The 27,379-nt window shown below is 41.4% G+C and overlaps 2 protein-coding genes across 11 annotated transcripts in view; one reads left to right on the top strand and one right to left on the bottom strand.

Moving 5' to 3' along the window:
* The first annotated feature begins 725 nt into the window (after positions 1–725).
* On the top strand, positions 726–21,183 carry CD226 (CD226 molecule). 10 transcript variants are annotated; one of them, XM_083450218.1, is made up of 7 exons: positions 726–1,028; positions 1,318–1,638; positions 6,898–7,245; positions 9,598–9,709; positions 12,914–12,977; positions 14,218–14,315; positions 14,758–21,183. In XM_083450218.1, the coding sequence occupies exons 1-7, from the start codon at positions 917–919 to the stop codon at positions 14,798–14,800; spliced, it is 1,098 nt and encodes a 365-aa protein (XP_083306344.1). In that variant the 5' UTR covers positions 726–916; the 3' UTR covers positions 14,801–21,183. The 10 variants fall into 10 exon arrangements, with proteins under 10 accessions (XP_083306344.1, XP_083306342.1, XP_083306340.1 ...); XM_083450216.1 differs by having other exon boundaries at positions 6,895–7,245; positions 12,911–12,977; positions 14,758–15,453; XM_083450214.1 differs by having other exon boundaries at positions 727–1,028; positions 12,911–12,977; positions 14,218–14,304.
* The window catches only part of DOK6 (docking protein 6), a 172,626-nt gene continuing 163,829 nt past the window's right edge, over positions 18,583–27,379 (bottom strand). The window contains exon 8 of the mRNA XM_083450221.1: positions 18,583–24,341. Within this exon, the coding sequence (XP_083306347.1) occupies positions 24,202–24,341 (140 nt within the window). The 3' untranslated portion in view covers positions 18,583–24,201. The remainder of the gene's footprint in view (positions 24,342–27,379) is intronic.

Here is a 27,379-nt window from a genome sequence, read left to right as displayed (position 1 = left end):
GGGGGAAGAGTTTTTATTTTTTATTTTCTGGTGGTGTTTATGTTGTTGGTTCCCCCTACTCAGCTTTCCTCCATATAAAAAAAAGTAGGGTTTTTCATTTATTTATTTAAAGGAGACTATCTTTTTGCTTCCTTGCCCTCCCTCCCTCCCTTTGATAAAAAGGGAGAGGTTGGTGGGACGAGGGCCTTCTATGGGGTGGGGAGGGAATGAAGAGGAAAAGATTTAGCTGGCTGCCTTATGCTGAAATGGTAGGTTGGGTACTATGTGAGAATGATGGGGAGGGTGTTTTTTGGTAAGCGGTGCAAGCAAATGTGTGTCTACTCACAAGCAAGCCCTACTGAATTCAATGAGGCTTACTCCCAGGTAAGTAGAAGTAAGTTTAGTTGAGCTCAGTGGGGCTTTTGTATGCACAGATTCCACTTAGAACTCTGAGTGGGGAAGCAGATGCAACTTGACTGGTAAATCACTTAAACTACTCTTATATTAGTTGAAAATATGTTATCGGGAAGTTTATTTAATATTTTTATTAAATCTGCCACTATGCATTTTAAGGCCCTCCACCGCCGCGGGGAGTCTTGTCAAGGCCCTCAGCTGTGGCGGAGAAGTGCGACGCATCCCCTACCGCTGTGGGGAGGTACGGCGAGACCCTCTGCCGCTGTAGATATATATCATGATATATCAAGCTATCATGATATTTACCTGGTGATATATTGTGATGCTGAAAATCAGATACTGCTCAGCCCTGCTAACCTAAGCAGCTAGGATGGGTGTGAAAGTAACTTAAATTAAGAAGGGGAGCATCTTAGATTCTCACAGACTTGTCATAGGTCATGCAGACATTTAGTCTCATTTGCTATTTCTACAAAACTGTGGAAATGGCTTTTCATCTTGCTTACTCATTTCAACAGGATGCACCATGTGGTCAGGAAATAGACACTTAGATGAAGTTCTTGCGACTGTCTTTTTAGTAGTGCTGGAGATGGATTACCTTGCCTTCTTCATTGTTGCTGCTCTGCAATCATATCAAAGTAAGATAAGTTTATTAAGTAGCATCCTGGGGTTAATCTCTGGATACTTTGCCTACAGATCATAAGCATGTTTTGTAGTAAGTTCCATAGAAATAATTTCACCCTTTGGAGATCCTTGTTTAGCCTGAGCTTGGTCAACTTGTACTCAGTGTGGATGGTGGAGGGGGGCTGTTGGTTCTGGAAGCGTTTAGCTTGATCATTAGATGCTTCAGGTGTTACTGTGGTTCAGAGTTTAATGAAGATAACAGCATTTTCCCCCTCTTCTCTTTCTGTCTTGTTTCTGTCACAGTTGAAGGAAAACATGTGGATTCTACTGTGAAACTTGCCAGTGCCATGACTCTTGAATGTGTCTTTCCGAAGGCTGCAAATATAGCCCATATGTTTTGGCGGAAGGAGGAGGGCAAAGAGAACATTGCAGTCTTTAAACTGCCTGACCAATTGCATATTTCCAGCAAATATAAGGACAGAGTCAGCGTTACTAACAATACCTCGAACATCAAGTCCTTGGTGTTCAACAGCACAACTGGGGAAGATACTGGCTTTTATCTATGCTCTTTTCATACCTTCCCGCTTGGGATTTGGGAAAAGAGAATACAGGTTGTCCAATCAGGTAAGGTAAAAGTTTTAAGTACTGCCTTATACATTAATGGAAATTACAGTATACATTATAAATTCAATTTATTAGCCTCTTATGATAGAATAATAAATAATAAAATCAATGGTAAGTGCAAATCCTACATATTTGTCAGCAAGAAAACAGCTGCTATGATTAAAAATAAAGTAGATATTTTCAGGGATGCGGCTGCAATGTGAGCAGAGGCGGATTGAGGGGAGTGTTACTGGTTTGGTTGCACTGGGTGCAGAGCCTCAGGGTGCCTCAGAGGATGCCACAATGATGGGGTGGAATGGAACGCAAGAGGCGGGGGTGGGGCGTGAATATTGCCATTGCACAGGGAGTCGCTGAAATTGGAGTTGCCAAAGTCCTCCATTAATGTCAGTCCTGCAACTCTTGCTCTTGTGACACTGCCCCCTTCCCACTGCTCCGGATACTGGACCAAAGTGGCTCAGATGCAACCTCCATGTGGCAAAAGGACAAGTAACCATTAATGGAAGCAATATAAAGTGTTTGACCACCTAAAAGAGAATGAATGCATACCTCATAACTAATTTTGTTAAAATATTAGTATCTCCTCTATTCTCCAAATCTTCCTCCACCCCATGGAATTCTGAATTCCTGTATGCAGGATTAGAAATGTTTTTGAAACCCTGTGGTGGAACAGCTAGAAAAGAGATTTGGCAATGAGAATTGTCAAATGGCAAAAAGAGTTTCTATCATCTAAATTCCCTCATTCTGACTTTTCTAAATAATAATAAAAAAAACAACTATTGGTCTCCCATATCCCCTTTAAAAATGAACATTTAAATGACTGTGTTTGGCTTACAATGAGAGGAGTAGGTCAATCGCCCACAAGCACCTTTGCTCTTTCAAGACAGACGGGTGACTTTTCTCAATTTTGCTAGTCAGAGATTCAAGAAAACCGAGTACATATAGGTGTTTTGTGGGAAACTCTGACTAAATCTGTGACTTTCAGTGTACTAATTATCTTCCTCCCAAAGCTATTTTAGCTAAAGAAGAAAAATTGCACTAAGGGAATTGCTGCTTTTGTTGTGTGGCTGTCAGCGGTGAATTACACTAGCTATCCAATTATTCCACCTGCTGCTAGGAGTGTTTAATTGTGGATGCCGCTGTGCGTATGTTACCAACTTGAAGCTAGCAGCCCTTGTTAAATGAACCTTTTATTCCATGATTTCCTGTCTAGCTTGAAAGTTTTGTTGCCTCTCATTCTGGACTTTGAATAAGTGAACTTGGACACTGAGTCCCCAGTTCAGATTGTTAATAAGTCCCAGTGAAAAGTTTTCAAAGTGAAGGTTCATATTGTGTCTGCATGTAGAATAAAAAGCAATTAGATGTCCAGTTTGTGAAATTCAGTGGGAATTTGACACTTGCCTCCCATAGCTGATGTCTTCTGATTGGCAGGCGCAATCCCTGTCATGTTGAGTTTAATGAGTTCTGTATTCTCTCTCTTTTCAACTGTAGCCAGAGTAACACAAGAAAGGCCTGCGGAAATGTCATGGCAGTTTTCATCCTCCACAGAGCACATCACACTCCTTTGCAACCAGAGATATTCACGTTGTGTATGAGTGTGCTGAGTTCTTGGTGTTCCAGAAGGTAGCACACAATAGGTGAATATGAGTCAGTTACAGAGCCTATGGTTTTCACACAATGCCATAGCTTGCGCCTCTGGTTGGGAGATGATTGAAAAGACTCTTCAGTGATAGCACAAGGGTACCATAGAAACACAAGTTTGGAGTGACACAATACCAGAAACATGAGGTTTTCTCACCCTTTATTCTTTTTAAGGGTTGTTATATAACTAAAATGGTTGCCTGCATCAAAGGAGGCAGTAACTGGCCATTAATGAATCAATGAATCAATGATTATTACTACAACTCCCATCATCCCTGACCACTGGTTGTGTTAGCTATGGATGATGGGAATTGTAGTCCCAAAACATCTGAAGGGCTGAGTTTGCCTATGCCTGTTCTACATTAACAAGCTGTGCTGTATAAGCCAGGTTTAAACACACACACACCTGAGGGAATGGGAGTGGATGGAAAAGGTAGAATAGAGAAACTAAAATTAAATTTCCTAGAAGTCCTCAGTCCTGTAGCCAAGTTGTTATAGGAAAAAGTTGTAATTCTTCCTTTGTTCTGTAGCCTCAAAGCTTGAGCCTTAAACCCTTGTGATTGTAAGTGATTGTGACTTGCTCAAGGCCGACTGTGATTTGTTTAGTCCTCTTCCCTCCCTGTCCCTTTTTTATTTTGTGCTGTGTTTTCTAGATTGCAGATCTGCAGACAGGGACTACCTTGTTTAGAATGATTGCATTTTTGTGAGGTTTGGTTTTTTTGGAGGGGTGTGTGTGTGTAGGCTGTATGCCTGAGCCCCTTCTAATTCCTGTATTCAGCAATGGTTAAAATCTAATGGAAAGTTCAATTGTTGAGATAGCCAGACAAGTTTGTTGACACATTGTTGTTGTTGTTGTTTAGTCGTTTAGTCGTATCCGACTCTTCGTGACCCCATGGACCACAGCACACCAGGCACTCCTGTCTTCCACTGCCTCCCGCAGTTTGGTCAGACTCATGCTGGTAGCTTCAAGAACACTGTCCAACCATCTCGTCCTCTGTCGTCCCCTTCTCCTTGTGCCCTCCATCTTTCCCAACATTAGGGTCTTTTCCAGGGAGTCTTCTCTTCTCATGAGGTGGCCAAAGTATTGGAGCCTCAGCTTCAGGATCTGTCCTTCCAGTGAGCATTCAGGGCTGATTTCCTTAAGAATGGAGAGGTTTGATCTTCTTGCAGTCCATGGGACTCCCATTGACACGTTAATGGCCCCCTAATTATGGGTTGTTAGGGTGACAGAGGAAGTGGCTTTGTGCCAAGGGGCAAATGGGTAGCACCCCTCCCTCACCTGTTGGTGAGAAGGACAAGGGCCAGAGACATGCATGTGTGAACTGAGCTAGACACAAGAGACAGGCAGAAGCCTGATAGGGAGAGACATGCTTGATTTCTGCTTGAATCCAAGGCTTTGGCTTTGGGAGAGACAAGAGTTTCTTGGGGTGTTGATGCTGTAAGCTCCTCCATCATAAGCTTGGGTTGTATACATGTGCAAATAAGCCATATATCACAAAGACACCACACTCGCCAATGTCCCTCATTCCAAGGAAGCCAAACCCTAGGTAAACCCCTGGGATCTCACACGCTCAGAGATTAGAACGTCATGTACCAGTATGTAGGCAGGTCTGGGAGCCTTTTTGGCCAAGGAGTGTGGGAAACAAATGATCTAAATAAACAAAAATAAATAAGGCTGGCACTAGCTGAACAGAGTTATGAAACTTGGTTTCTCTCATCTAACATAAAAGCACTGCATCATGCTAAATACATCCTATATGCTTTATACATTATGACAGATTCAATACTGTTGGAAAATGAAGCCCAATAAGCTATCACGTAAAATATGGCAATATGAAAATGGATTGTAAGTGCCAATGACAGCTAAATCTCTATTACCATATGGAAAATCAAAGGGGGGCCACATACAGTATCCAGAAAATTTCTACTTTTTTTCTTCATTTTATGAAGTTATAGCTTTATGTGCAGTATGTCAGCATTTCAAGTCGCTATAATTGCTACATTTTAAAAGGCATTTAAAAAAAAGATCGAAAAATGAGGTAGTTATATGACAGGAGAGAAAATGGAGAGCCGATCTGTTGCTTACGAAGCCGTAAATCTGAAACTAGGGGAACCTGTGATAGGTAGCCATTAAAATGACACACATTCTTTCAGATGAGTGAGGAACAAGTGGCATGGAAATGCTTGCTATTGTAATGATCTGCTCATGAAGAAACTAAACCGGAGCTGTAGCAGAACAATGAAGAAGAAGAATAAAAGCACGTCACCTTTGTAATAGCTCTGTTACTGCATTTATCTTTAATAGCTGCAAAAGATCTCCCTAGCAGGATTCTTGCATGGAACAGGGTGGGCGGGGTGGGGGAGTGGGGTGCGGTGGGGAGAGGAATGAATGCTCTTGGAGATGCAAGAAGATTCTTCCCCCACCTCAGTCATTCCTAGCAGCTCCTTGCTTCTTAGAACATCTCTCTGTTAGGCTTCCTGGTGTTCTCTTGCTTCCTGTATTGCTAAAAGCAGGAACATCAGAATGTAATCTCCTTCCTGCAGCTGCACTGTTAGCCTTACATGCACAAACACACACACACACCAAAGAGAGGGAGAGGGGGGGTAATGTCAGTAGCTAAAAGACATGACACAGAAGGAAGACAGTGTTGAGGACAGGGTTTATGGATGCACGATTCTGTGAGATCATTCAGGATGATGGGCCGCCATTTCCAGCAATCTTAGTTCTGTGGGACAAGGGAGTCCAGCTGTTGCATTCTGAACTTCTGACTTTGGGCTTCAGGACTGCACGGTCTAGCAACATCCTAAAATCTACTAGGTGGATTATGCTATTAAGGACTTGAGCTATTTGACATGATTTAAGGATTGCAAATTCTATTTTTATGATGTTATCCGCTGACGACCTGTTCTTAACCTCAGAACTGTGAAGCATGACTCCATTGCATTTTCTGGAAAATAGTGTATACCCATTATTCAGGAATTCTCCTGGTATTTAGATTCCAACCAAAATGTTGAAAACAACAGCAGGCTTGGATATATTCAGCACAGAAATGAAAGAAAGGCACTATGACTGATACTGTATGTAAAAAAAATAAAAATGAAGCAAACTTGAGAAATCTGAAATTCAATGTTAAAGGTCTCGATTGCTAACAGTTCATCTGGAGCATCTAATTAGACTTCCATCTTTTATAGCCATTAGCACCTAAGCCAGGGAGGTGTGTGGCAGCGTGTATGAAGAATTGTTTTCCCAGAAAGAGGCTGTTCATACCCTCTTAACACAGATAGAAATGATCCACAGTAAAGGAAGGGCTAGATAAACATGAATCTCAAAAGGGGGGGGGCAGTCTTCTAGTAATCTCTGACTGTAACCAGCAGGGGAGATTCAGACCATCTTTCTTGGCTGAGGTGAGGAAAATAAGAGATTTATAATGAAATCCAATGTGCATCTACCCTCAAAAGTGAACTCTACAGACTTCAGTGGGACTTTCTTCCCAAGTAAGCATGCTGCCCAATCAATGAATTGTTTTGCTGAAACAAAATGAGATGGGGGGGTGGTTGTTAAATCTATTATTATTTTTTTACACAGTGTTTCTTTTTTCCTCAACTTCTTTTTTTAAGCAGGGGATTTTGAGCCTCGAAACTTGTCATATCGTCATATGATTGCTGAACCAGGAGCAAATGTCAACTTTACCTATGGGCCTGACTCCGAAACAACACTTTATCAAGTGAAATGGAAAAGGATCTATACAGACCATGTGGACCTCATAGTCCAATGTGATACACCTGGTATAGCAATCTATGGTTCAGATTACGAAGACCGTGTAGTGATAGACTGTGCCGCCCGGGTGGATAGCACAATTGTACTTCGGAATGTCACAGCTTCTGACTCTGGGATGTACAGCTGTTCTTACATTGGGACGAATGGTGCAAATGCCACAGTCTGGACAAAATTGACCATCGATGGCAACAGTAAGTAAAGGGAATTTACAAAATTCTGCAGTTGTTTGTAGGCATTTGTATTAATTTAAACACATGTAAAATTAGAGGCTGAATAGTTGTTTTGAAAAGCATTTGCAAGGCAAAGGGAGAGAGAGAAAGAGTGAAAGAGAATGGACCTTAGTTGGGCTTGGATTGGCTAGATAAAAAGTAGCAAGAAAAGAAAAGGATGGATAGGTGTTAAAGAGGAAAGATTGAAGGTGGGAAATGATAGACACAACCCGCCCCTCTATAACCACCCCCCAGCAATGGTGGTGAAGGAGGGAAGCAGCCAGCAGTCCAGATAAAATGAAGTGATGGAGGGAATCAATTTCCTTCCCCAAGATCTCCTTCTATAAGAGGGTGTTAGAGGATCCAGAAGCACTTATATAGCAATCTTCCTATAAAGAAAATCATCATCATCTACTCCCATCCCATCCAACATACTGTTTTCAACAGTGGTTAGAGTTCCAGATCTCAAGGAGAACTTCCAAGCTTCTTTAACTGAGAATGCTTAGAAATCCCCTTCTGGCCTTTCTGCTCAGCTCTGGAAGACTGGTGTGGATCTCAGGTTCCCATTCAATGTCCAGGAACAACACCTGAACAGGGTGTTATCTGCAGACTTGGCTATTTCACTGCTCCAGGTAGTTTATTCCAGATGAATAGACAGGTTAGTCTGCTGTGATTAAATCAATAAAGAAAGTTGTCTTAACCCACAATACATTTGTCACAATAATTTAGGGTGAAATTCCAGCTCCGCACACGAGGCAGGTAACAATTCTTGGGTAGCCCTGGATTTCAACATATTGCTTACCAACCCCTATTTGACTTACAGGGACATGCAGCTATTTTTTCCCACCAGTGTTGTTGCTGCCATACTTTGAATTTGTTCAGGAAAATGATTGATTTCAAACACCTGCTCTTCAACGTGGCCATTGTGATATGTTTGCATCCTCCATCTGGTTTGTGTCACGTGAAGCTGTGTGCTCTCCAGAGGCTGCCTGTCTTTCTGGTGCAAAACTGGATGCTCAGGCTTCAGTGACATTGGGAAGATGTTTGCAAGCTCTTCACATGGCATATTTTAATTGAGAAACAAGCAAGTGGGAGGAAACCGCATGAGAGGTGCAACATCTGCTTAGGTGCAAAGTTCTTTTGCCCCATTTGAAAGTGTCTTCATAGTTTCTCACTGTCAGAGACCTCTTCCTGTACAGTGCGTGTGTGCTTAGCAAATGTTGTAAAACCCTTTGTGGCAAGGCGCATGACAAGCGGTTCAAACCACTTGTTAGGTTTTAGTGCGTTGTAAACTGTCAAGCCTGTCAGTGTTTCTCCCATATACCTAAAGTCAGGGCAGTGAAGGTTGAAAGCACTCACCCTCAAAAATTTTGGACTCCCGTGAAGAAAAAGTGTCAATATAAAATCACTTGCATTTTTTGCCAGTGCTTTAGGGAAATGAACAGACTCCAACACACACTTAATAGTGTCCTATCAACCTACTCCCCTCAAAAAATAGGGCAGATCTAGAAGACAAGTGATGTGTCTCTGACTTGTACACCTTGTTCTTAAGAAATTATGGGTATTTATGCTAGACATGAAATATTGAAGAAGCGCAGAACAGCATAAACTGCTCCAAAGAAGCTAAGAGCTTCCAGGTTCTGGTATTTTTCTAAAAGCTAAATCTGTTGATATTCTTTTACTGAGATGCATAGATCCTGAATGAGTATGGTACAAAGGCAGTCCGTAGAAGTATGCAGTCAGATGTCTTCAGCTATGTGAACAAAGTCAACTGGAATTGAACCCTTTTCAGACCACTGCAATCCCACAAATTATACTGCTGTTTGGAAGGCACTGGTTCATCATGAGCATCTATTTTTGAGCACTTCATGGCTACAAGTTTGGCAGTCAGTGCTCACTCTGAACAAAACAGCAACTAATGTGAGCCTGATTTTCTAAAAATTTTAGAAACAGGTATTCTTACTGAAGCAAGTCCTACATCTGACGAAATAACACAATGAGTCAGGCTGAAGCTCTTGAAGATGAAACATCAGATTATTGATCTCTTTACTGTTTAGAGCTTGTTATGCTTTAGTTAAATTCCAGCAGGGTTTCCAGATTTCAGAATATCAGATTAGATTTTCCTCATGCAGCCAGAATGGGAAACCCTGAAGAAATGAGCACATGCACACATGGGCTTGCGTGTGTGCGCGCACACACACACTTGTATATTTATTTTGCTCTTCATGATCACAAACTGACTAGAATTTCATTTGACTGTATATCACTCAGAAAATTGTCTTGTTTCTCTCCCTCTTGAGCAATAGTAATAACATTTACCATTTACCTTCCTAGTTTCTTTGGAGAGTCATTCTGATCAGCGTATCTTTGTTATTGCTGGAGCTGCTGCTGTCTTATCATTAATAATGATCCTCATCATTACTGCGCTTATTTGTCATCATAAAAAGTAAGCAAATTGTTCTGTACTCTATCTAATATTTGTTCACTGACTTGATACCTACTTAAAACCTAATCCATATATATGCCCAGCTGAAATTAATGGTGATCTTCAAATTAGCAGTGATGAATGTGCAAACAAATGGATTGAAAAATTCATTTTACTTTTTTATTATATATTTATATACCACTTATTTACCACTTATACCACTTTATATACCACCTTTTTTGTCTGATGAGCTAAGTGTACATGGTTCCCTCCTCATTTTATCCACATAACAACTCTGTGAGGTAGGTTAGGCCAGTGTTTCCCAACCTTTTTCTTGCCATGGCCCCTTTCTGACCTTTTTCCTTCCTGTGGCCCCCCATGGACATAGCCGGGGGGGGGGGGGAGCAGCTGCCTCCTATAAGTAAAAATCCACACAAATCAATACAAATATGAGGTTCTGTCCCCCTCAACAAAAGTCTGCCCCCTAACAAAAATCCTGACTACCTCCATGCCCCCCCCCCATCGTCCTGCTGGTAGAAAAGGAACTCTTTAAATGTTTTGTTTATAAATAGAACATGTTTTATTGCTTTTTTATAATTTATACAAAATACAATCACATAAAATGATAGGAACATAATGAAATATTCGTGGAAGCAGAAAAAACAGAGACTAATAGGAAGGGACCCCAAGGGTTATCTTTCTAGTGCAACCTCCTGCAATGTAGGAAACTCAGCTAAAGCATCCGTGACAATTGGCCATCCAACCTCTGCTCAGAAACCTCCAAGGAAGGAGAGTCCAGAACCTCCCGAGGGAGATTCAGCTTCCATGTACAGTGGTACCTTAGGTTACAGACGCTTCAGGTTACAGACTCCGCTAACCCAGAAATAGTACCTCGGGTTAAGAACTTTGCTTCAGGATGAGAACAGAAATTGCGCGGTGGCAGGGGGAGGCCCCATTAGCTAAAGTGGTAACTCAGATTAGGAACAGTTTCTTTCTTTTTCTTTTTTTTATAATTTTTTTTATTTTAACATCCAGTAAACAAATAATACAAACAAACAAGTACAAAACAGAAAGTAAAAGCAACACATACAAACAATATAAAATATAGTGTATAAGAAAAGAAAAAATAAAGATAGAGATTAAAAAAAACAACAATCATTGTGTCTTTGCATTTTTTGACATTAACCTGGGTCTACGACTTCCCCAGACCTTCCCACTCTGTATTCTAGATCTTATATTCTGACAGTAAATTCTTTTTCCCTCTGGCATATCTTTGGTTCAACTTAATCTTAATCTCTTAATATATTTACATTTCCATTTATCTTGAAAAACATTTGTCTTTCTTAATCATAAAATTTTATACTAATATTCATTTAAATTCAATCTGATGTCCTCAAACATTCTTTATCTTATAATACTTCTGTAAATAGTCTTTAAACTTCCTCCAGTCTTCCTTCACCGTCTCCTCTCCCTGGTCTCTGATTCTGCCGGTCATTTCTGCTAATTCCATATAGTCAATAACCTTCATCTGGAACAGTTTCAGATTAAGAACGGACCTCCAGAATGAATTAAGTTCCTAACCCGAGGTACCACTGTATTATAAAAAGTAAGCAACACTTATTTGATCCCAGTTATTTGACACAGAGGGGAAAACCTACAGATACTGTCCAAAAGGTGCACAGGGAGTGGTGTATTTATGGGAGAATTTTAAGAAGCAATTGGTCCTCACTGACCTGGGCAAAAAGATCTTGTCATCCGGAGGAGCCCTGGCTGCCTAGATGAAACACTATAGCCCCCCACACCCTTGTCTAGGAGTAAGGCCCACTGAAGTCAGTGAGTAGTCACTTAGCTATTTACAAGATGCAAGTCAGCAGCACCAGACGACTCTGCTCAGCTGGATGCTGGGGTGGATTTCACTCTGCACCTTGCAGAGCTAAGCCAATGGTGCCAACAGGCTCTTTGCCCCTCGGCAGCATCCAAAGGCCCTGATCTGCTAGGCGCTGTGGTGGATTGCACCCCGCACCTTGCAGAGTCAGGCCCAGGCTGCCACCGGGCCCAGCACTGCTGGCAACAACAAGCAGCTCCGGCTCTCCCAGCCCTACCCGTTGCCACCCCACCACCACACTTACCTGACCTAGGGGTCCTGGATCAAAGGCTCTACTGGTCAAAACAAGAGCCTCCATGATTGCCCTTTTCCACTGGAAACAAACAAGAACTGCTCCAAGAAAACGCATGTGGCAAAAAGGAGCATTAGGTTCTGGTGGCCACCCCCTTACCTCTTGTGATTGGCCAAGTGGATAATGAGCCAATCAGGATTTTTAAATTTTTTAAAAATGATTTTCCCCCTTCACTTCTCACTTCCCTCTGTGGCCCCCTAGCCTTGTGCTGTGCTCCCCCATTTCTGTGATTTTCATCTGTGCCCCCCTGGAATATCCTGCCCCCTGGGAGCCGTATGGCCCCCAGTTGGGAAACTGTGTTAGGCCAAGAGACAGTGACTGGCCCTAGGTCATTCAGAGAGCTCTGTGGCTAAGGTGGGATTTGAACCCTGGTCTCTAGGACTTGGGCTGACCCTTAACCACTTCGCCACACACAGTGGTACCTCGGGTTACATACGCTTCAAGTTACCTTGGGTTACATACGCTTAAAGTTCAGGTTACAGACTCTGCTAACCCAGAAATAGTACCTCAGGTTAAGAACTTTGCTTTAGGATGAGAACAGAAATTGTGCTCCGGTGGCAAGGCGGCAGCAGGAGGCCCCATTAGCTAAAGTGGTGCTTCAGGTTAAGAACAGTTTCAGGTTAAGAACGGACCTCCTGAACGAATGAAGTACTTAACCCGAGGTACCACTGTATATGCGTGAATGCTCCTTTCTCATTAATTGTCTGATAACCGGCATGGAAGCATTTAGAAAGAGGGAGGTCTTATCCTTCTGATTCCCGTGGAGGAAAAGTGCTTTCCCACTCCTTGATATGAGGCAGTTGCAAATGTAGAAGTGTGACTCAAGCTGGGCTGCAGCTAGTTCCTAGCAGACATACAGAGCATGACTGAACACTTTGATCATCTCATAGGTGAGTGAATGAATAGTTGGTCAGGCATTTAAACGCAAATTTTGCTCAGGGTTTCTACCTTCCAGAAACCACCTTAATATTTTGCACAGAACCTCAAAATTCCTATGTCCTGGTTGTGGGTCAAGTCTAACAACAGCGGTTTTTTTATGTGCCTGCAGAAAGAAGAAGAAGAAAAGGATGATGATGATGAAAGCCTTTCGTCTTGCTCACACACAAGCAAATGTAGGTGAAGCCTCCTTTCTTACAGAATATCCTTTTGAGGAGCATCTTCACCATATGCAATAAGTCTAATGGCTGTGCCTCTCAAGCTTTTTGAGTGAAGCAACTTGCCTATTAAAAGCATGGATCACTTTTTGGGGAGGGGAAACAGTATTTGTGAACAGTTACAACATTTAGGATACTTTTGTATATCATAAAAACAAACTATGGGTTTGGGGCCAGTTGATTTGCTACGTCGTAGGATCACCACTCTGAAAGAGGTATTGTTATTTTAAAAGCAGGGTTCTGAACTTTTAAAGATTTATATGCTCTGCAGACTAACCAGAGATTTGTTATAACACTTAGCTCAGTTGGTAGAGCATGAGACTCTTGATCTCAGGGTTGTGGGTTCAAGACCCATGTGGGTGAAAGATTCCTGCACTACAGGAGGTTGGGTTAGGTGATCCTCATGGTCCCTTCCAACTCTACAACTCTGTGATTCTGTTTTAAAATATGCTCACAAACCAGGTATTGCTCCTACCTAACCATAGAAGAGCATGGTGATAAGCCACAGGTTGTGGTTAAAAAGAAAATGCCATATGACTTGTTGGGTCCTCCCACCTCCAAAGCAGGCTGAGCTCATCCTGATTCATTCTTAGAATGTGCTTAAACATGTGGCCTTCGATGCTTGGCTAATGTGTATCCACACGACTCTATTAGTCTGTGGGTTTTGCGTTTTTTATTCATCCTTTTCATTTCCAGCAGAGGGAAAGGTGGATCAGTCAGTTACAACAGAGAACTCTTTTCCATTGTAGAGGCACTATTAAGCACTGCTGATCTGTGTGCTGATACAGCACTGTTTCTTTCTAATGGCTGGTGGTGTAGGACAGAGGGCATATGAAGAGTGTATTAGGTATGGTCTGTGGAAGTATTGTTTAGGAGATGGTGTCCAACAGCTTCAGGACCAAGTTGCCAAAGTTTCAATAGGAATTGCTTATCATGTTACATTTCAAAGGCATGGGCTGATATATGATTTCTCAAACATGTGCAAACAGCTTGCATGGATGAATGCATAAGCTGCATCTTAAGTGTTTTATACATTACCACTAACCATGTTAAGGGCAAGCCAAAACCATTTACAGTACCTAGCTTTGTGTTATTTTTTTGGGTCACAAATAGTTCCCACTGTTAGCAGTTATTTGACGTACAACATCTTCTTTGTTTTATTCTGATGCTGGCCTGGTACACTTTGTTCTCTTGCCAGCAAAGGCAAATGAGACTGCAAAGAGTGAAGGCAAATGGGGTGCAGCAGCCAAGAGAACAAGAGATTGACAAGAAGCATCAAAACAAGGTGATCCTTTGGTGAGATGGCCATTTTTCCAGTAATTTGTTCAACTATGTTAATTATAAAGAAAAGAAAAAGGGAGAGCATTTGATGCAGCCCTAATAGGAGGAATAAGGCGCTGAGTTCTGTGAATGGTTTTGTGAAGTTTTTCAGCTGTTCTTGGCAAAAGAAACCTATTTTGCCTCTGTTCTCTGCTTTTTTTGTACACCGTAAACTGGATGGCTTCTGGCTTGGGGTAGGAGGTAGGACTGGGCCATGGGGTGTTATGCCTCAAACACCCTTCCCAACTCAAGACTTGAAAAGCTGTTTCCAGAATACTCAGTCAGACACAACGTGTATGGGCATTGCAATCAGCGTCCAAAGCCATTACATGCCTCAAATTTGCCTCTGTCGTAAGCATCTCTGATAGGGTGGTAGTCCTCAGTGTTCCTCACTGCTCTCTACTTTTCTCCTCTCTAGCCTTCAAACAAATATGGAAGACCTGGTTGTCAACGTGCAGTAAATACTAGCAGAGGACAAATGACAGAAGATCCAGTCTATGCCAACTGCACAAATTGCTCACACATACATATGTGAACACGACCTCTTGTCTACTATGTGAATGACCTATAGCCAAGGTTCCAACAATTTTTACATTGGGAATGTGACTGGAGAGAGAAAAAACCCATTCCACTACCATTTCACTCATCCATGACTGAAGAAGTCCCACACACATACAATTGAATTGTGTGAAGACTGTAGGTATATACGAAGAGATAATTTACATAGGGGTCAAGAGATTAATAGTTGAGCAAGGAAGACAAATAGGCTGTGATGCGACTTGGAATGTCAGCAGAGCTGCTTTGTGCTAATACAAATTTGAATATAAGTGGACTATTGAAATAAGAGACTGAAAATAGCCTTTAAGTTGTCTTGCAGCCAAGCACTGAGTAGGTCAGATGCCACTTTCCATAACAAAGCTGCTGCTGGCTCCTGGTGAGGTATGTTTCCTCTGGACACAATTCAATATGGACACAGACACACACCCTTCCTTCTGCCCAGAACAGGCAGCCTGAGCAGAAGTTCCTGCCCATTGCTGTAATATGATTACTCAAGCTTGCAGAGAATAGAAAGCAAATGAACAGATGCCAAGTCTTTCCTTTTCTACTGTACCAGTGAAAACAAAAACACATGGACTCTTCCTGTCAACCTCTAGAAAACAATTAGAATAAATTATTGTAAGGTTGAGTTATAGAATCATAGAGTTGGAAGAGACCCCAAGGGTCATCTAGTTCAACCCTCTGCAATGCAACTAAAGCATCCATACAGGTGACCATCCAACCTCTGCTTGAAAACCTCTGGGGAAGAAGAGTCCATAACCTCCCGACGGAGACCATTCCATTGTCGAACAGCTCTTACTGTCAGAAAGTTCTTCCTGATGTTTAGTCGGAATTTCTTTTCTTGGATCTTGCAGCCATTGGTTCGAGTCCTATGCTCCAGAGTAGGAGAAACAGGCTTGTTCCATGTGACAGCCCTTGAGATATTTGAAGATGGCCATCATATCTCCTCTCAGTCTCTTCTTTTCCAGGTTAAATATACTCAACTCCTTCAACTGTTCCTCATAAGCCTTGGTTTCTAGACCTTTGATCATCTTGGTCACCCTCCTCTGCACATGCTCCAGTTTGTCAATATGAAAACTAGAAATGAAAACTCTAATTGAGAGCAAGAACTGTTCATGAATAAGCATGGGGAGGAATGAAAAGAAAGCACTGCTCAAAACACACTTCCTTCAGGCATCCAGAATGCCTAAGGCAGGGAAGAGGAACCTGTTGTTCTCCATATGTTGTTGGACTGTACCCAATTATTGCCATTTTCTTCAGTCACCTCTCTGCATTCTGAAATTTCAGCAACATTGCCCGTATGCTTTCAAATGTTATCTTCAAAGCCAAAAGAAATAGCAACATTAAGAAAAAGGAAAGCTGTAGGAATCCAAATGTTGTGTCCAGGATTACAATGTTTCATCTCTTTCAGAAAGGTAAAATCAGACGCTGTTGAACTTCAAAATTCACACCACCTTAAAATATAATATGGTGACATATATGGGCTACGTAGTTCCTATTGACATGACTTTAACAGTGCCCACAGACCAGAAACTATAAAGGAGTTAGCCCAATCTCAGTGCTATTAGTTATAACCAGTGGAAATTTAAGGGGCTGTGAAAGATGATCTAGGGCCAGATAAGTAGCAAATATTACCACTATTAGAATCAACTCAGGCATTGCATTCACATGGGAACAAATCCTGTGCTATATCTGTTAAGATCATTAAGTGATCTTTGCTCTAATGCTTAGGAGTTCTCAAGTTCTTCCTGAAACAGAGATGATTACCTTATTTCTTGAACAACGAGCAGATAGTTTACTGATTAGTGTTACTACCTTGTTTGTTTTTAAAGAGGTATTTTCCTCTAGACTTTTATCACTAAGCATCAGCTTCATTTAATTTATAGGTAATAACAAATAGTGAGAGAGAGAGAGAGAGAGAGAGGAGCTGCTTGTAGCTAAAAGTGTAATTTTTGAACCAATGAGATGGAGATCAGGAACGTTTTTCCAGCATTACATGGACAGTCTAGGACATTGTGCAGCTTTATTTATTTTACAGCAAAATCAAATGGAATTACAACAGTTAGTTAGTTTGCTTCACCCAGACATGAAGAGCCTGCCATGATTAGAAACCATCTTTGGGCATCTGTGACTCCTTATCCAAGTCACATATGTTACAATGGATGTTGTTGTGTTTTAGCAAAGAACTCAGGAAATGGAGATGTATTGGAAGTGTGTGCCATAAAACTCTGTTATGTCAATGATGTTCTGTTTTGTCTGACATATCAACTGCATCATCAAATTTACAAAGAATAAGAGTAAAGAAATTTGCAATATTTACCAACGATCAGGAGTTCCATTTGCTAAGTAAATGTCAATGGAGAATGGGCATGTGGCAGCACTTTAGGCGGAGTGTAGAGGCTGCCATGTGTACTACGACATGCTGTGGCACCCATCATTCTCACTCGTGGAGATTGTTAATCACATGGAGGGAAAGGAAGGCTGTGGTGGAGGTTGAAAGGGAGTAGCTGGGGGAATTATCTAGGTAAAAGTGGCTACAGCTATTGCTTAGACCGGTGGTTTTCAACCAGTGTGCTGTTGGCCTGAATAATGGTCAAGGGTGCCGCAGGCAGCACTGGCCCTGGCCCTCTTTCCTTCCCTGCCTCCTCTGATGTCCTCTTGTGTCTCTGCCTCCCAAAGGCTTGCGCAGTTTGTTGCAGCAGCCCCGGCACCTGCTGCCATCACTGCTGCCTCGCAAGGTGAGTAAGTGCTGGCCTCATGTTCACCTTTGGCCAGTCTCTGTCGGGCTGCTAAGTCTGGGGGAATCCTCTACTCAGGCTGCCAAGGGGCAGCATGTGAAGGCAGCTCTCTTTGGGGTGGGGTGGACAGCTCAGAGACCAAGGGCAGCTGTGGCAGCTGCCCAGAGGACTCCCATGGAGAGGGGAGGGGGGGAGGGAACACTTCACAAGGGTGTGAGGAACTGCTAGCTCTACAGACAAGGGGTGACATAACTGGGCTTCTGAGGCTCGAAGCTCGTTTCCCCACCAAGGAGCCACAGAAAGAATGCAGTTGGTTAAGTTGAGCTGTGGGCTCAGAAAGGTTGTAAACATCTGGCTTAGGCATTTGTACATATTTGTACATATGTGGCTGTATTTTGTGGACTGGGGAGCATGTAAGAGTGGCTTGATTGGGATCTGCAGACTTGCACTGGACACTGGAGGAAGGTTACCAGTTTCTGGTGATAGCCCAGAAATGTACCTCCTTTTGAAATGCACCCCCGCTCCCCCTCTGTGAATTATGTTGGTACAGCAGTCAGTACACACAGCTGTTTTGTTCCCATATGTAAGGGTATGGCTGTGCTTAGTAATTTGACTTCTACCCAGCTGGAACTTGAAATGCCTTATACTAATTTATTTAAGACTTGAGTTTATAGCTCTTTCATGTAACACAATCAGTGTTTCTGAGGTTTTTTTTTTTTGTAGTAGAATAACTTTATACTGGAAGAAAGCGAGCATGTTGTCTAAACAGAATGAAAAGGATTACTGTTGTCTTGTATTTTTTTTAATTAGTTTGCTTTTTATCTAGTAAGCATTCTTTATTTTTTTGTTCATATCTCAGATGCTTCCACATTCTGTTCTGCCGCAAACTTTTCACATTCAAAGCAGGGGGAGGGGGTAGAGGGGAAATTATACAGCACATCTTAGTATTTGTTTAATCTGGTTTAATTCAAATTTCATAGATGCTTTGGTTCACAGGGAAAACTGGATCATCACATCACACAGAGCAGTGTATTTAATTCTTTCCATTAAATAGAACAGGAAACAACAGTAAATGTACCATTCAGTCAAAAGAGAGCGTCAGTGAACAGTAGCTGAAGGCTGTTTTTAAACCATTAAAAACCACGGCTGCCCTGTACACACTTAAATTACGTTTTGTCCACCACACAACTGGGGATATCAACAGCATCTCATAGAAAAATGTATCACCATGTTTTCAAATTGTTTACATATGATTTTCTTAGAGAACTTTGTCTGCAGAGTGAGATTCTCTTTAAATAGAAGAAGAGGGGGAACTGTTCTAGCTTCACCAAGGCAGTGAAACTGATTCAAAAGCAAACATACAAGGGAAAGTGGAGAGCAGGAATTAAGGAGGCGACCACATGGATCTTGCAATTCTTTAGAAGAATGAGGTGAAAAACAGGTAGGCTTTGCTGAAGACTTTCCACTATTTGGCACAGTGAAGAAACAGCAAAGATCAGGCAGGGTAAAGAGGTAAGAACAGCTTTCATGTCACCAGCACAAACACACATTTTATCTGGACTGTTTCTGCTTGGGCACTTGGCTTGGCAACCTACTTGACCTGGAAGAGTAATTTCTAGTCCTGAATGGCTAATTTCAGGACTGCATTAGACATGCAAGGCTGTGCATAAAATGTACCACATTAAAACTTCAAAATTTATGCTAACGATACTTCTGGTATATGCTGTTGTTTATTTTACTCATCTGCCATACTTATATCCTAGTGCACACTTTTTGTTTTCAGTGCAGAAATTCATTTTAAAGGAGAGGTTTCAAAAGAACCTTACGTTCTTTAAGGTGCAACTCACATAAGAAAACCAAAAGGGTTTCAGTAGCCAATAGGATTGGTGCACAGTTGTCTTTGTGAAATGCCATTTTTACAGGCTATGAATAAGAAAAAGTTATTTCTCTAAGGGCCATTTTATATGTACATATATCAACATAAACACAGCTTTGCTTTATGGGCATCTGAATTTTTCTGCTCCTACTTGGTTGATTGCTTTGTTCCTTCCTTCTTGAACTATAGGTGAAGTTGACTGTTCTTGAACTGGAGCTGCTTTTACAATTATTAAAAGTGTGAGAAGTGGGTAGACTGAAGCAGGCTTAAATTACACAGACTTAAGAAAATGTACATATATGTACATATATGGAATGGTGTATGGAGGTAAACCCCATGGAATTTAATGTTATTCACTTCTGACCAATCATGAATAGCAATGGTTGTTAGCTTTTGTGAGTAAGACGTACATTGGTAAATACATATCATGGAAAGTTGTTCTCTTTCAACTGACCCTTACTGGTTGAGAACAGCAGAAACAATGAAGTTGTTACAGCAAGTGCCACATTTTTAACCAGTGCTTTTCTTTTAGAAAAGGAGATACTGGTACTGCGTACCCATGAGTACCCCCAGGAAAAAAAAGCTCTGTGTTGGAGCATGATGCATGTGGGCATTCCTATTAGCAGAACGTATAATAAAACGGGGGGGGGGGGGGAGGGAGGGGGAAAGAAGTGGTTTCCATTTAAAAATATATATCAAAGAATGCTAATCTACTTAAATTGTAATAAGAACACAGTCCAAGCCAAATGGATGTACAACATGCATCAGTGTTGTATAATAACTGACTTGGAGGAAATATGGGAAGTTTTTGAGCTGCATTAGTGAAATCGAGCTTTGTATCACTAATGTTATGCAAGGACCGGTTCTTGTATACAAAATAATTTTTACCAGGGAAGGATTTCTCACATGCTACATACAACTCCTTATTTTAAAATGACAAATGTCAATAACCACGGCTTCAAAAGAAGACAGGGGGCAACAGCCAGAAACAGAAATTCTGCATTGTGGTGGTAGGTAGCTCAACACTTCTCCACAGAGAAATCTGGTCTCTCTGGGCAGTAGAAACACGGTGAGTGAGATAAAAGAAGAGTAAGTGACAGAGACAGGGGGCGTGATTAATTCCATCAGATCACACACTGGTTTCATTCAGCAGCTGTTCACTGAGTTGTAAAAGTCTGCAATCTATTACGACTGCAGGAATGGCTTGGGGGAAGTAATATCTCCCACCCTAATGTATCAATAAATGTTTAATCAAAGCAGACATTTCTTTCACACCATTTTAAAGAAATCTTTTCTTTCTGTCTTCAAATTGCAATAGATAAAACTTGATCTTACAGAGGTAGTGGGGAGAGGGAGAAGATTCTGACTCTTTTAACACATCCAGTGCTGGCCTCATAAAACAACGAAAGGCAGGTAACTCTACTGCTAAACAAGGCTGTCAGTTCTACAACGGAACAAAACACCCAGTCTGCTCACAGTGAATTTTCTTCCCTAAAATTTCAAGTGTTATGAGAATTGTTTTCTACACATTCATTACAATGAGCTTTATGAATATTGAAGCACATGAGCGGGGGGGACGGGACCTTTTGTGCATTTACGCTTATGCCTTTCACTGTGTCTGTCCCTTTATTGATTTCTAACATGTCTCATTTTGTTTGTTGTGGACTTATTAGGAACACCTATCTGGTGCCCTTCTAGAAGACGTACTCGTGAGTCATTATGAGTAGTCCAGGCCTCCTTGACTGTAGTATTCTCTAATTACTACATCCTGAACCCTAATTTGAAATAGAGGGGGCACGTACTTCATATGTGCTCAGAGATCCTGTCTTTAACTTACAATTTTCAAAGTGTGATCCAAAGCTGTTCAAACAGTTTCACAGCTGAGACTTTTGTGAAATTACACTTTAGTTATAAGGGCATTCAGTTGTCCATTTTCCCAATGATGCAGGTTGAAGACTTTTTTTTCCCCCAGTACCTTGCAGTGGAAATTCATATGGAACTGAATATTGGAAGGGCTGAAGCAGAACCCCTCCCAGCCTGAAGGCTCATGGTGCAGTTCAGAAACTGCAACTCTGGTCAAGTTATTTGGAGCATGTGCCTCCATTTTTGTTCACACTAAACTAGCTTGTTTCTTAACGGCTTACTACATTTAAAGCCTAAAATGTTTGCGGCTGGGTTATTGAAAGGTCTGTCATTTCTAGAATGCTTCTGATTCCCCTTAGAGGTCAGCCGCCGACCCTTGCTTCATGACCCTCCTATGTCTAAAGAACATTTGGTAGATAAGTCAATCCACGTACATCGGACTCAGTTTGAACTGCTGATTTTGGCCATTAGAGCTTTTCATAGTTCAGGGCCAGGGGATATGAAGGACAGCTTGCCTTCATGCATACCCACCCAGCAGGCACAGTCCAAGAAATTTGGCTGCTTGTGGTGAAGGAGAATAGGGCACCTCCTCCCTATCCCATGTTAAAAAGCCAGCTGGACTGGGAGTTGAATTTCACTTCAACACTGGCAATAGGGCAGCATCTTCCATCATACCTGCAACAGGCTAGTTTAGGGCCCCCAGGACAAGCCATATGATATATACAGCCAAGTCCTACAACAGAGGGGGCTGTCCAGGGAGCTCAGAAGGAACTACCAGATAGGCTATTGCTCCTGATCCTGTTACATCTGCCTCCTGAGGCATTTACCTTACTCTGCCTAATGGTAGGGCCAGCCTGAATATTAAGGTATGTGGCAGAGAAATCCCAGGGTTCTCTTGCTATCTGATGGGAGGGTTTGTTTCCTCAGTGTTGGCACCCTTCATTTGGAATGCTTCTTCCAAAGATGTTTGCCTGACGCCTGCGCAGATGCCATTTTGGTGAAGGTATTTTTTCATTTCCCCAGACTTAGTTATTATTTTATGCCACTTCCTTTCATCTTTGGTTATATATTTTAACAATGCATTTTAATTTTTGAACTTTGCTTGATGTTTTTAACTTTACATGCTGCCTTGTGAAGATGTTGCTCTTTTTATCATCTTACTCACAGTCATAACTGCATAATTTTGGGAGGAGGTGGGGGAATGCTAGGCCAAAAGCAGCTTTTTATTTTTAGAAAATGATACTATGATAGAGGTATAAGAATGGCACCAGTAGTGGCCAGCAGTCAATCAATTATTTAATTTCTTAAGTTACAGTAGATCTCTGTTATTTGAAGACCTAGCTGAATAAATTGTGTTGTCCTGGAATGCAATAGGCATTAGCATTACTTCAGAACGTACAGTTTCCTAGTGATTGTTGAAGTCCTGTTGTCTCACATTTATTCTACTCATAGGTGCTGCCATTTATTTTTTGATCTTTAGAAAAAGACTGAAAGTTTTGGGCACAGTGAGCTGTTGTGATTTCAGGAAGACTAAAAAACACACAGTTCAGTTCATTTTCATGTGGCTGTCCACTGTAGGAGACTGTAAAAAATCAACGTTGCAATGAGACAAATGGCTGTGAAATTTAATCATGACTAGCCTATGGTTGTGTAGCAGAGTTAGACACCAGACAAGGAATCTAGAACAAAATTAATGTTGGCAAAGAGAACAAATCCATATTAACCAAGAAGACTTGAATAATAAGAACAGAACTTGAAATTGTAGTTATTTCTTCCAGCCCAAGCATCTTGTCCTATAAAACTATATGGAAATTGGGCTGCTGCCTAGCAATGTCGTATCAATTTTCTCACCTGCACAGTATACAGAATTAAAAGTATACTGACTATGAATTCAGACTTCACTATTTAAATATTATCTACAATGGGAAGACTTTGACAATGCTTTGTGACAGTCTTCCCTTGATATCTCCCCAATGGGAAGTTTAGGATTATTAGGTTCAGAGTACACAACAGCAGAATCTGGGCATAAAAATTCAGTGTGGGAAATATTCTAGGCATATGACCTCTTAACACACAACACAATCTATTTTCTGAAAGGCTACTAAGCACCGCCATGCCATCCCATTGACAGTATCTATCTCTATATCTATCTTGTGTATTAACTGTAGTGATGAGAACCTGATTAAGAGTCACTGGTGCCTCCTCAGAAATTCCACTTTGGGCTACTGTCCTAAATCCCATGCATAAATCCCATTGAAGTAAATGGGAATAAACTGTGCATAATTGGTAATAGGACTGCATACTTCCTTCTAAAGTATATTTCAAATTTTGTATGTCTGGTACCATTTCTGCAAGAATGACTCAGTTGGTAGACTGATGCCTAGGATATAAAGATGGCTACTGTCATGGATGAGCAAGCTTGACAGCTTAATTGATCAGCAAGAGCCTCACATTGAAGACGTAATGTTTTGCTCCCCGCTCCCCCAAACAGGCAGTGTCTGTGGTTGTGCAGAAACTTCAGCTGCACACCATCAGTACTGCAAAGGAAATTCTTTCTTCTTCTTCTTCTTCACATTTTTCTTTTTTTAAAAAACAAAACATATGGACAAAACCAAATACAAAAGTTAAATAAATAAAACACTTAGACTCTGCCTCAGGGAAGCAGTGATCCAAGATTTCACCTTCACTGTTGCAGCCTGGAGACATGTGTCCTCAGTTTTCACTACGGCTTGTCTTCTGTGGACACCGAGGAAACGGCAAGTGGCTTCCAGGGCCTACAGGCAGGTTTCACACTAGACTGTCTCTCTGGTTAGACACAGGGTGTGTGTCATTGGATGAGGCCTGAGCTGTAGCTGAATCCATAGCTGCTAGACAGTGACATGCGTGGCCCGTGCTCCTCATCCTGCTCTGAGGTGTAGCTGGGAAATGTCTGTGCACGAGTCACTTTTGTTGAGCTGAGGCTGTGACCTGGAAGGAAAGGAGTGGGGAGGGGAAGGAGACAAATCTCATGAATATTGTTATATTTTAACAATTGCAAATTGCACATATTCTTGATGTTAACAAGATACACTGATATTCCAGAAATGGTTTATCATTCATTTAAAAGACTATGGTAAGATATGTGTAAAGGGAGAGCTGATGTCAACAATAATTATACAACCTATCTTGGGCTTCAAATATGTATAATAATATGGTCTCCTGCAGCTTATATCCCCCCTCATAGACTTCTGGACACTGTAGTTTGTTAAGGATTGCTGGGAATTATAACTGTGCAGTACTCAGAATACTTTGGGGGGCATGTGCTCTAAATGTGCTTGAAAAGTATAGTTTGTACCTTTTTTGTTGGACCTGTTTCTGTAATGTTACAGACTGCGATAGATTTGGAAAAGGGTGTATTCTTGCTCCACCTGTCACCATGTATTTTTAAACACAACGCTGGAAGCATGCCAAATGAATGGGGAAACGAAGGTAAATCTCACATAGATTTCTCCAGTTTGCTCTAAACTTGTCGGTAGGTACATGCCAGCCCTTTACATTTGTCTCAGAACAAATTACAGTCACAGAATCTTTTGCAGTTTCCCCTCTAGTCTGGAGCAAAGACATCTATAGCATGAAGCTTGGGTGATTAGGATGACAGGGCATTCTAATGCAATATTAGTGTTCAGCTTCCCCTGCATTCAGATCACAGAATTATTAAAGGTTGGATTAGTATGGCTCAGGCTTCCTCAACCTCGGCCCTCCAGATGTTTTTGACCTACAACTCCCATGATCCCTAGCTAGCAGGACCAGTGGTCAGGGATAATGGGAATTACAGTCTCAAAACATCTGGAGGGCCGAGGTTGAGGAAGCCCGGTATGGCTGGTTCTACAAACATCTCATGACCATCTTGATCCAATCTGCTGGGGAAATGCAGTATAGAAAAGGTGATCTCATATTTTTGTCGTTTAGTTGTGTCCGGCTCTTCGTGACCCCATGGACCAGAGCACGCCAGGCACTTCTGTCTTCCACTGCCGCCCGCAGTTTGGTCAAACTCATGCTGGTAGGCCATATAATAATCTCATATAATTACTGCTTAAATCCACTGAAATTGGCAAGCCAATCAAATCCACAGAAGGAGACCAATCAATAATAGTTATGAGCAGAAAAAGTACAACAGAAAACGGTGGTATCAGGGAGTTAAACCAGAGACAGTACAGTGACTGCAATAATCAGACAGCGTTAATATATTACACATCAAATGAGAATACACATGCGTCTTAACAGTTTACTACCTGGGTGAATTAACCTTTGCTTTTGAAACCTTCAATGAAATATCATGGCTTAGATGTCTTTTGGCTTCAGGAAGCCTTTGTGTTAAAATGTAAACCAGCAGATGATTAATGAATGGGAAGTCATCAATCTATGCAGTTTGCTGGGATACGAGAGGCTGATTATAAGTTGCTTCTAATAGGTATTACTCTCCCACCAGATTCCACTTGCTGTGCTTATAATACACCAGAGGTTGCATCAGAATACACTGTGAACTTGATGATGCCTCCTTTAGAAAGATGCCACCTGGCCTAAACTTTTGTGCTTGTTACTGCAAAAATGCCAGTGTCGTCCTGAAGATGTAAATCTTGTCCCCATCATCCTGACTTTTTAAATGTTCCCCAGTGGACTCTTGATGCAGACGTTTTATTTGTACTGATAAAGTTCATAAGGAAACAAGCAACTTTTTATTCCTCTCCCTCCAAAAACAAAAATGCACATTCAATATATTGCAGGCTGGTTCAGTTCGTCACAAAACATTTTTACAATGCCTAGCCATAATTTTTAAGTGGGAAATTATTTGACGCCACCTACAAAAGTTCTATGAAGAATAGTAGTAGCAGAATCTGGTAGTGATTAAGTAGTTATAAACATCTGAAACAGAGCTCTGTGTATTTGGTTTTACCTAAAAAGAAAAAAAAGTTCCCAAATCCTAGGGTGGTGGTGGAGGCATGGTAGGGAGAAATGGCAGTAGGTCATAGCCATGGTAATTGTTCACATATCACATGATTTCTCTGCACTTGACTGATGTGTTTATCACCCTGCCTTATGCTTTTTCTTGTTGTCAGGGCAGGGATTGAGAGCTTGTGGCCCTCCAGTTGTTGTAAGACTACAAATCTGAAGGGCTATAGGTTGCCTCTTCCCTGATCTTTTCTTCCACTGTCACCTGTAGCCAAACATATTGTTCAGGCTTGCAACAATGCAACCTGTTTGGCAACAGTTAACATGAGTGTACACTCCATGACCCATGACTTCCTCATTCAAATGACCTTCAATTTAAAACAAGAACAAACAAACAGACAAACTAATGGTGCTGTTCAACTTTAGTAATTCCCAACAGATTACTGATAAACGCAGGTCTTTTTTCATCTGGAACTCACTGGAACTATGTTCTGGCACCTCTCAGGTGGGCGCAGGGCCGGATTTAGGTTTGATGAGGCCCTAAGCAACTGAAGGTAATGTGGCCCTTTATATGCCCAGTTGTCCTTTGTCAACAACAAATTGTCGCTGGTTTTTTGTGTTGAATATATGCTATATGGTAATTTATGGACCTAATAGGTATTTAAAGCCATTTGCACATAACAAAATATGTATTTTATCAAAGTAATTGTTGAACTGAAATACAACATAGGAGCCTTCACAACACAAAACACTGTTGCTGTATGTAGGTTTTATTTTGTTTTTTAATCTTATATTTTGGAAATGTACATCCAGTTTTTCCCCTTTAAATTTTTTTGGAGCCCCCCCAAGAGAGTGGGGCCCTAAGCTATAGTTTGTTTAGCTTATACGTAAATCCGGAACTGGGTGGGTGCCATTGACATTATAAGAGAACAAGGGAGACATTCATGGTGAGTTCCAGCACCTCTTTTTCTAGAAAAATAGCACTGGCTAAACTTACTATAACACAACCTGTTAGTAGACAACTTACAGTGATTTCGAGTTCATTCCCAGTGTAAAATTTCCGCTTCTAGCAGCCA

Source organism: Podarcis tiliguerta, assembly GCF_965153285.1.
Source record: "Podarcis tiliguerta genome assembly, chromosome: 7".
Classification (NCBI taxonomy): domain Eukaryota; kingdom Metazoa; phylum Chordata; class Lepidosauria; order Squamata; family Lacertidae; genus Podarcis; species Podarcis tiliguerta.
Note: the sequence above shows the minus strand (reverse complement) of the source record. Positions and strands in the feature narration are given on the sequence as shown.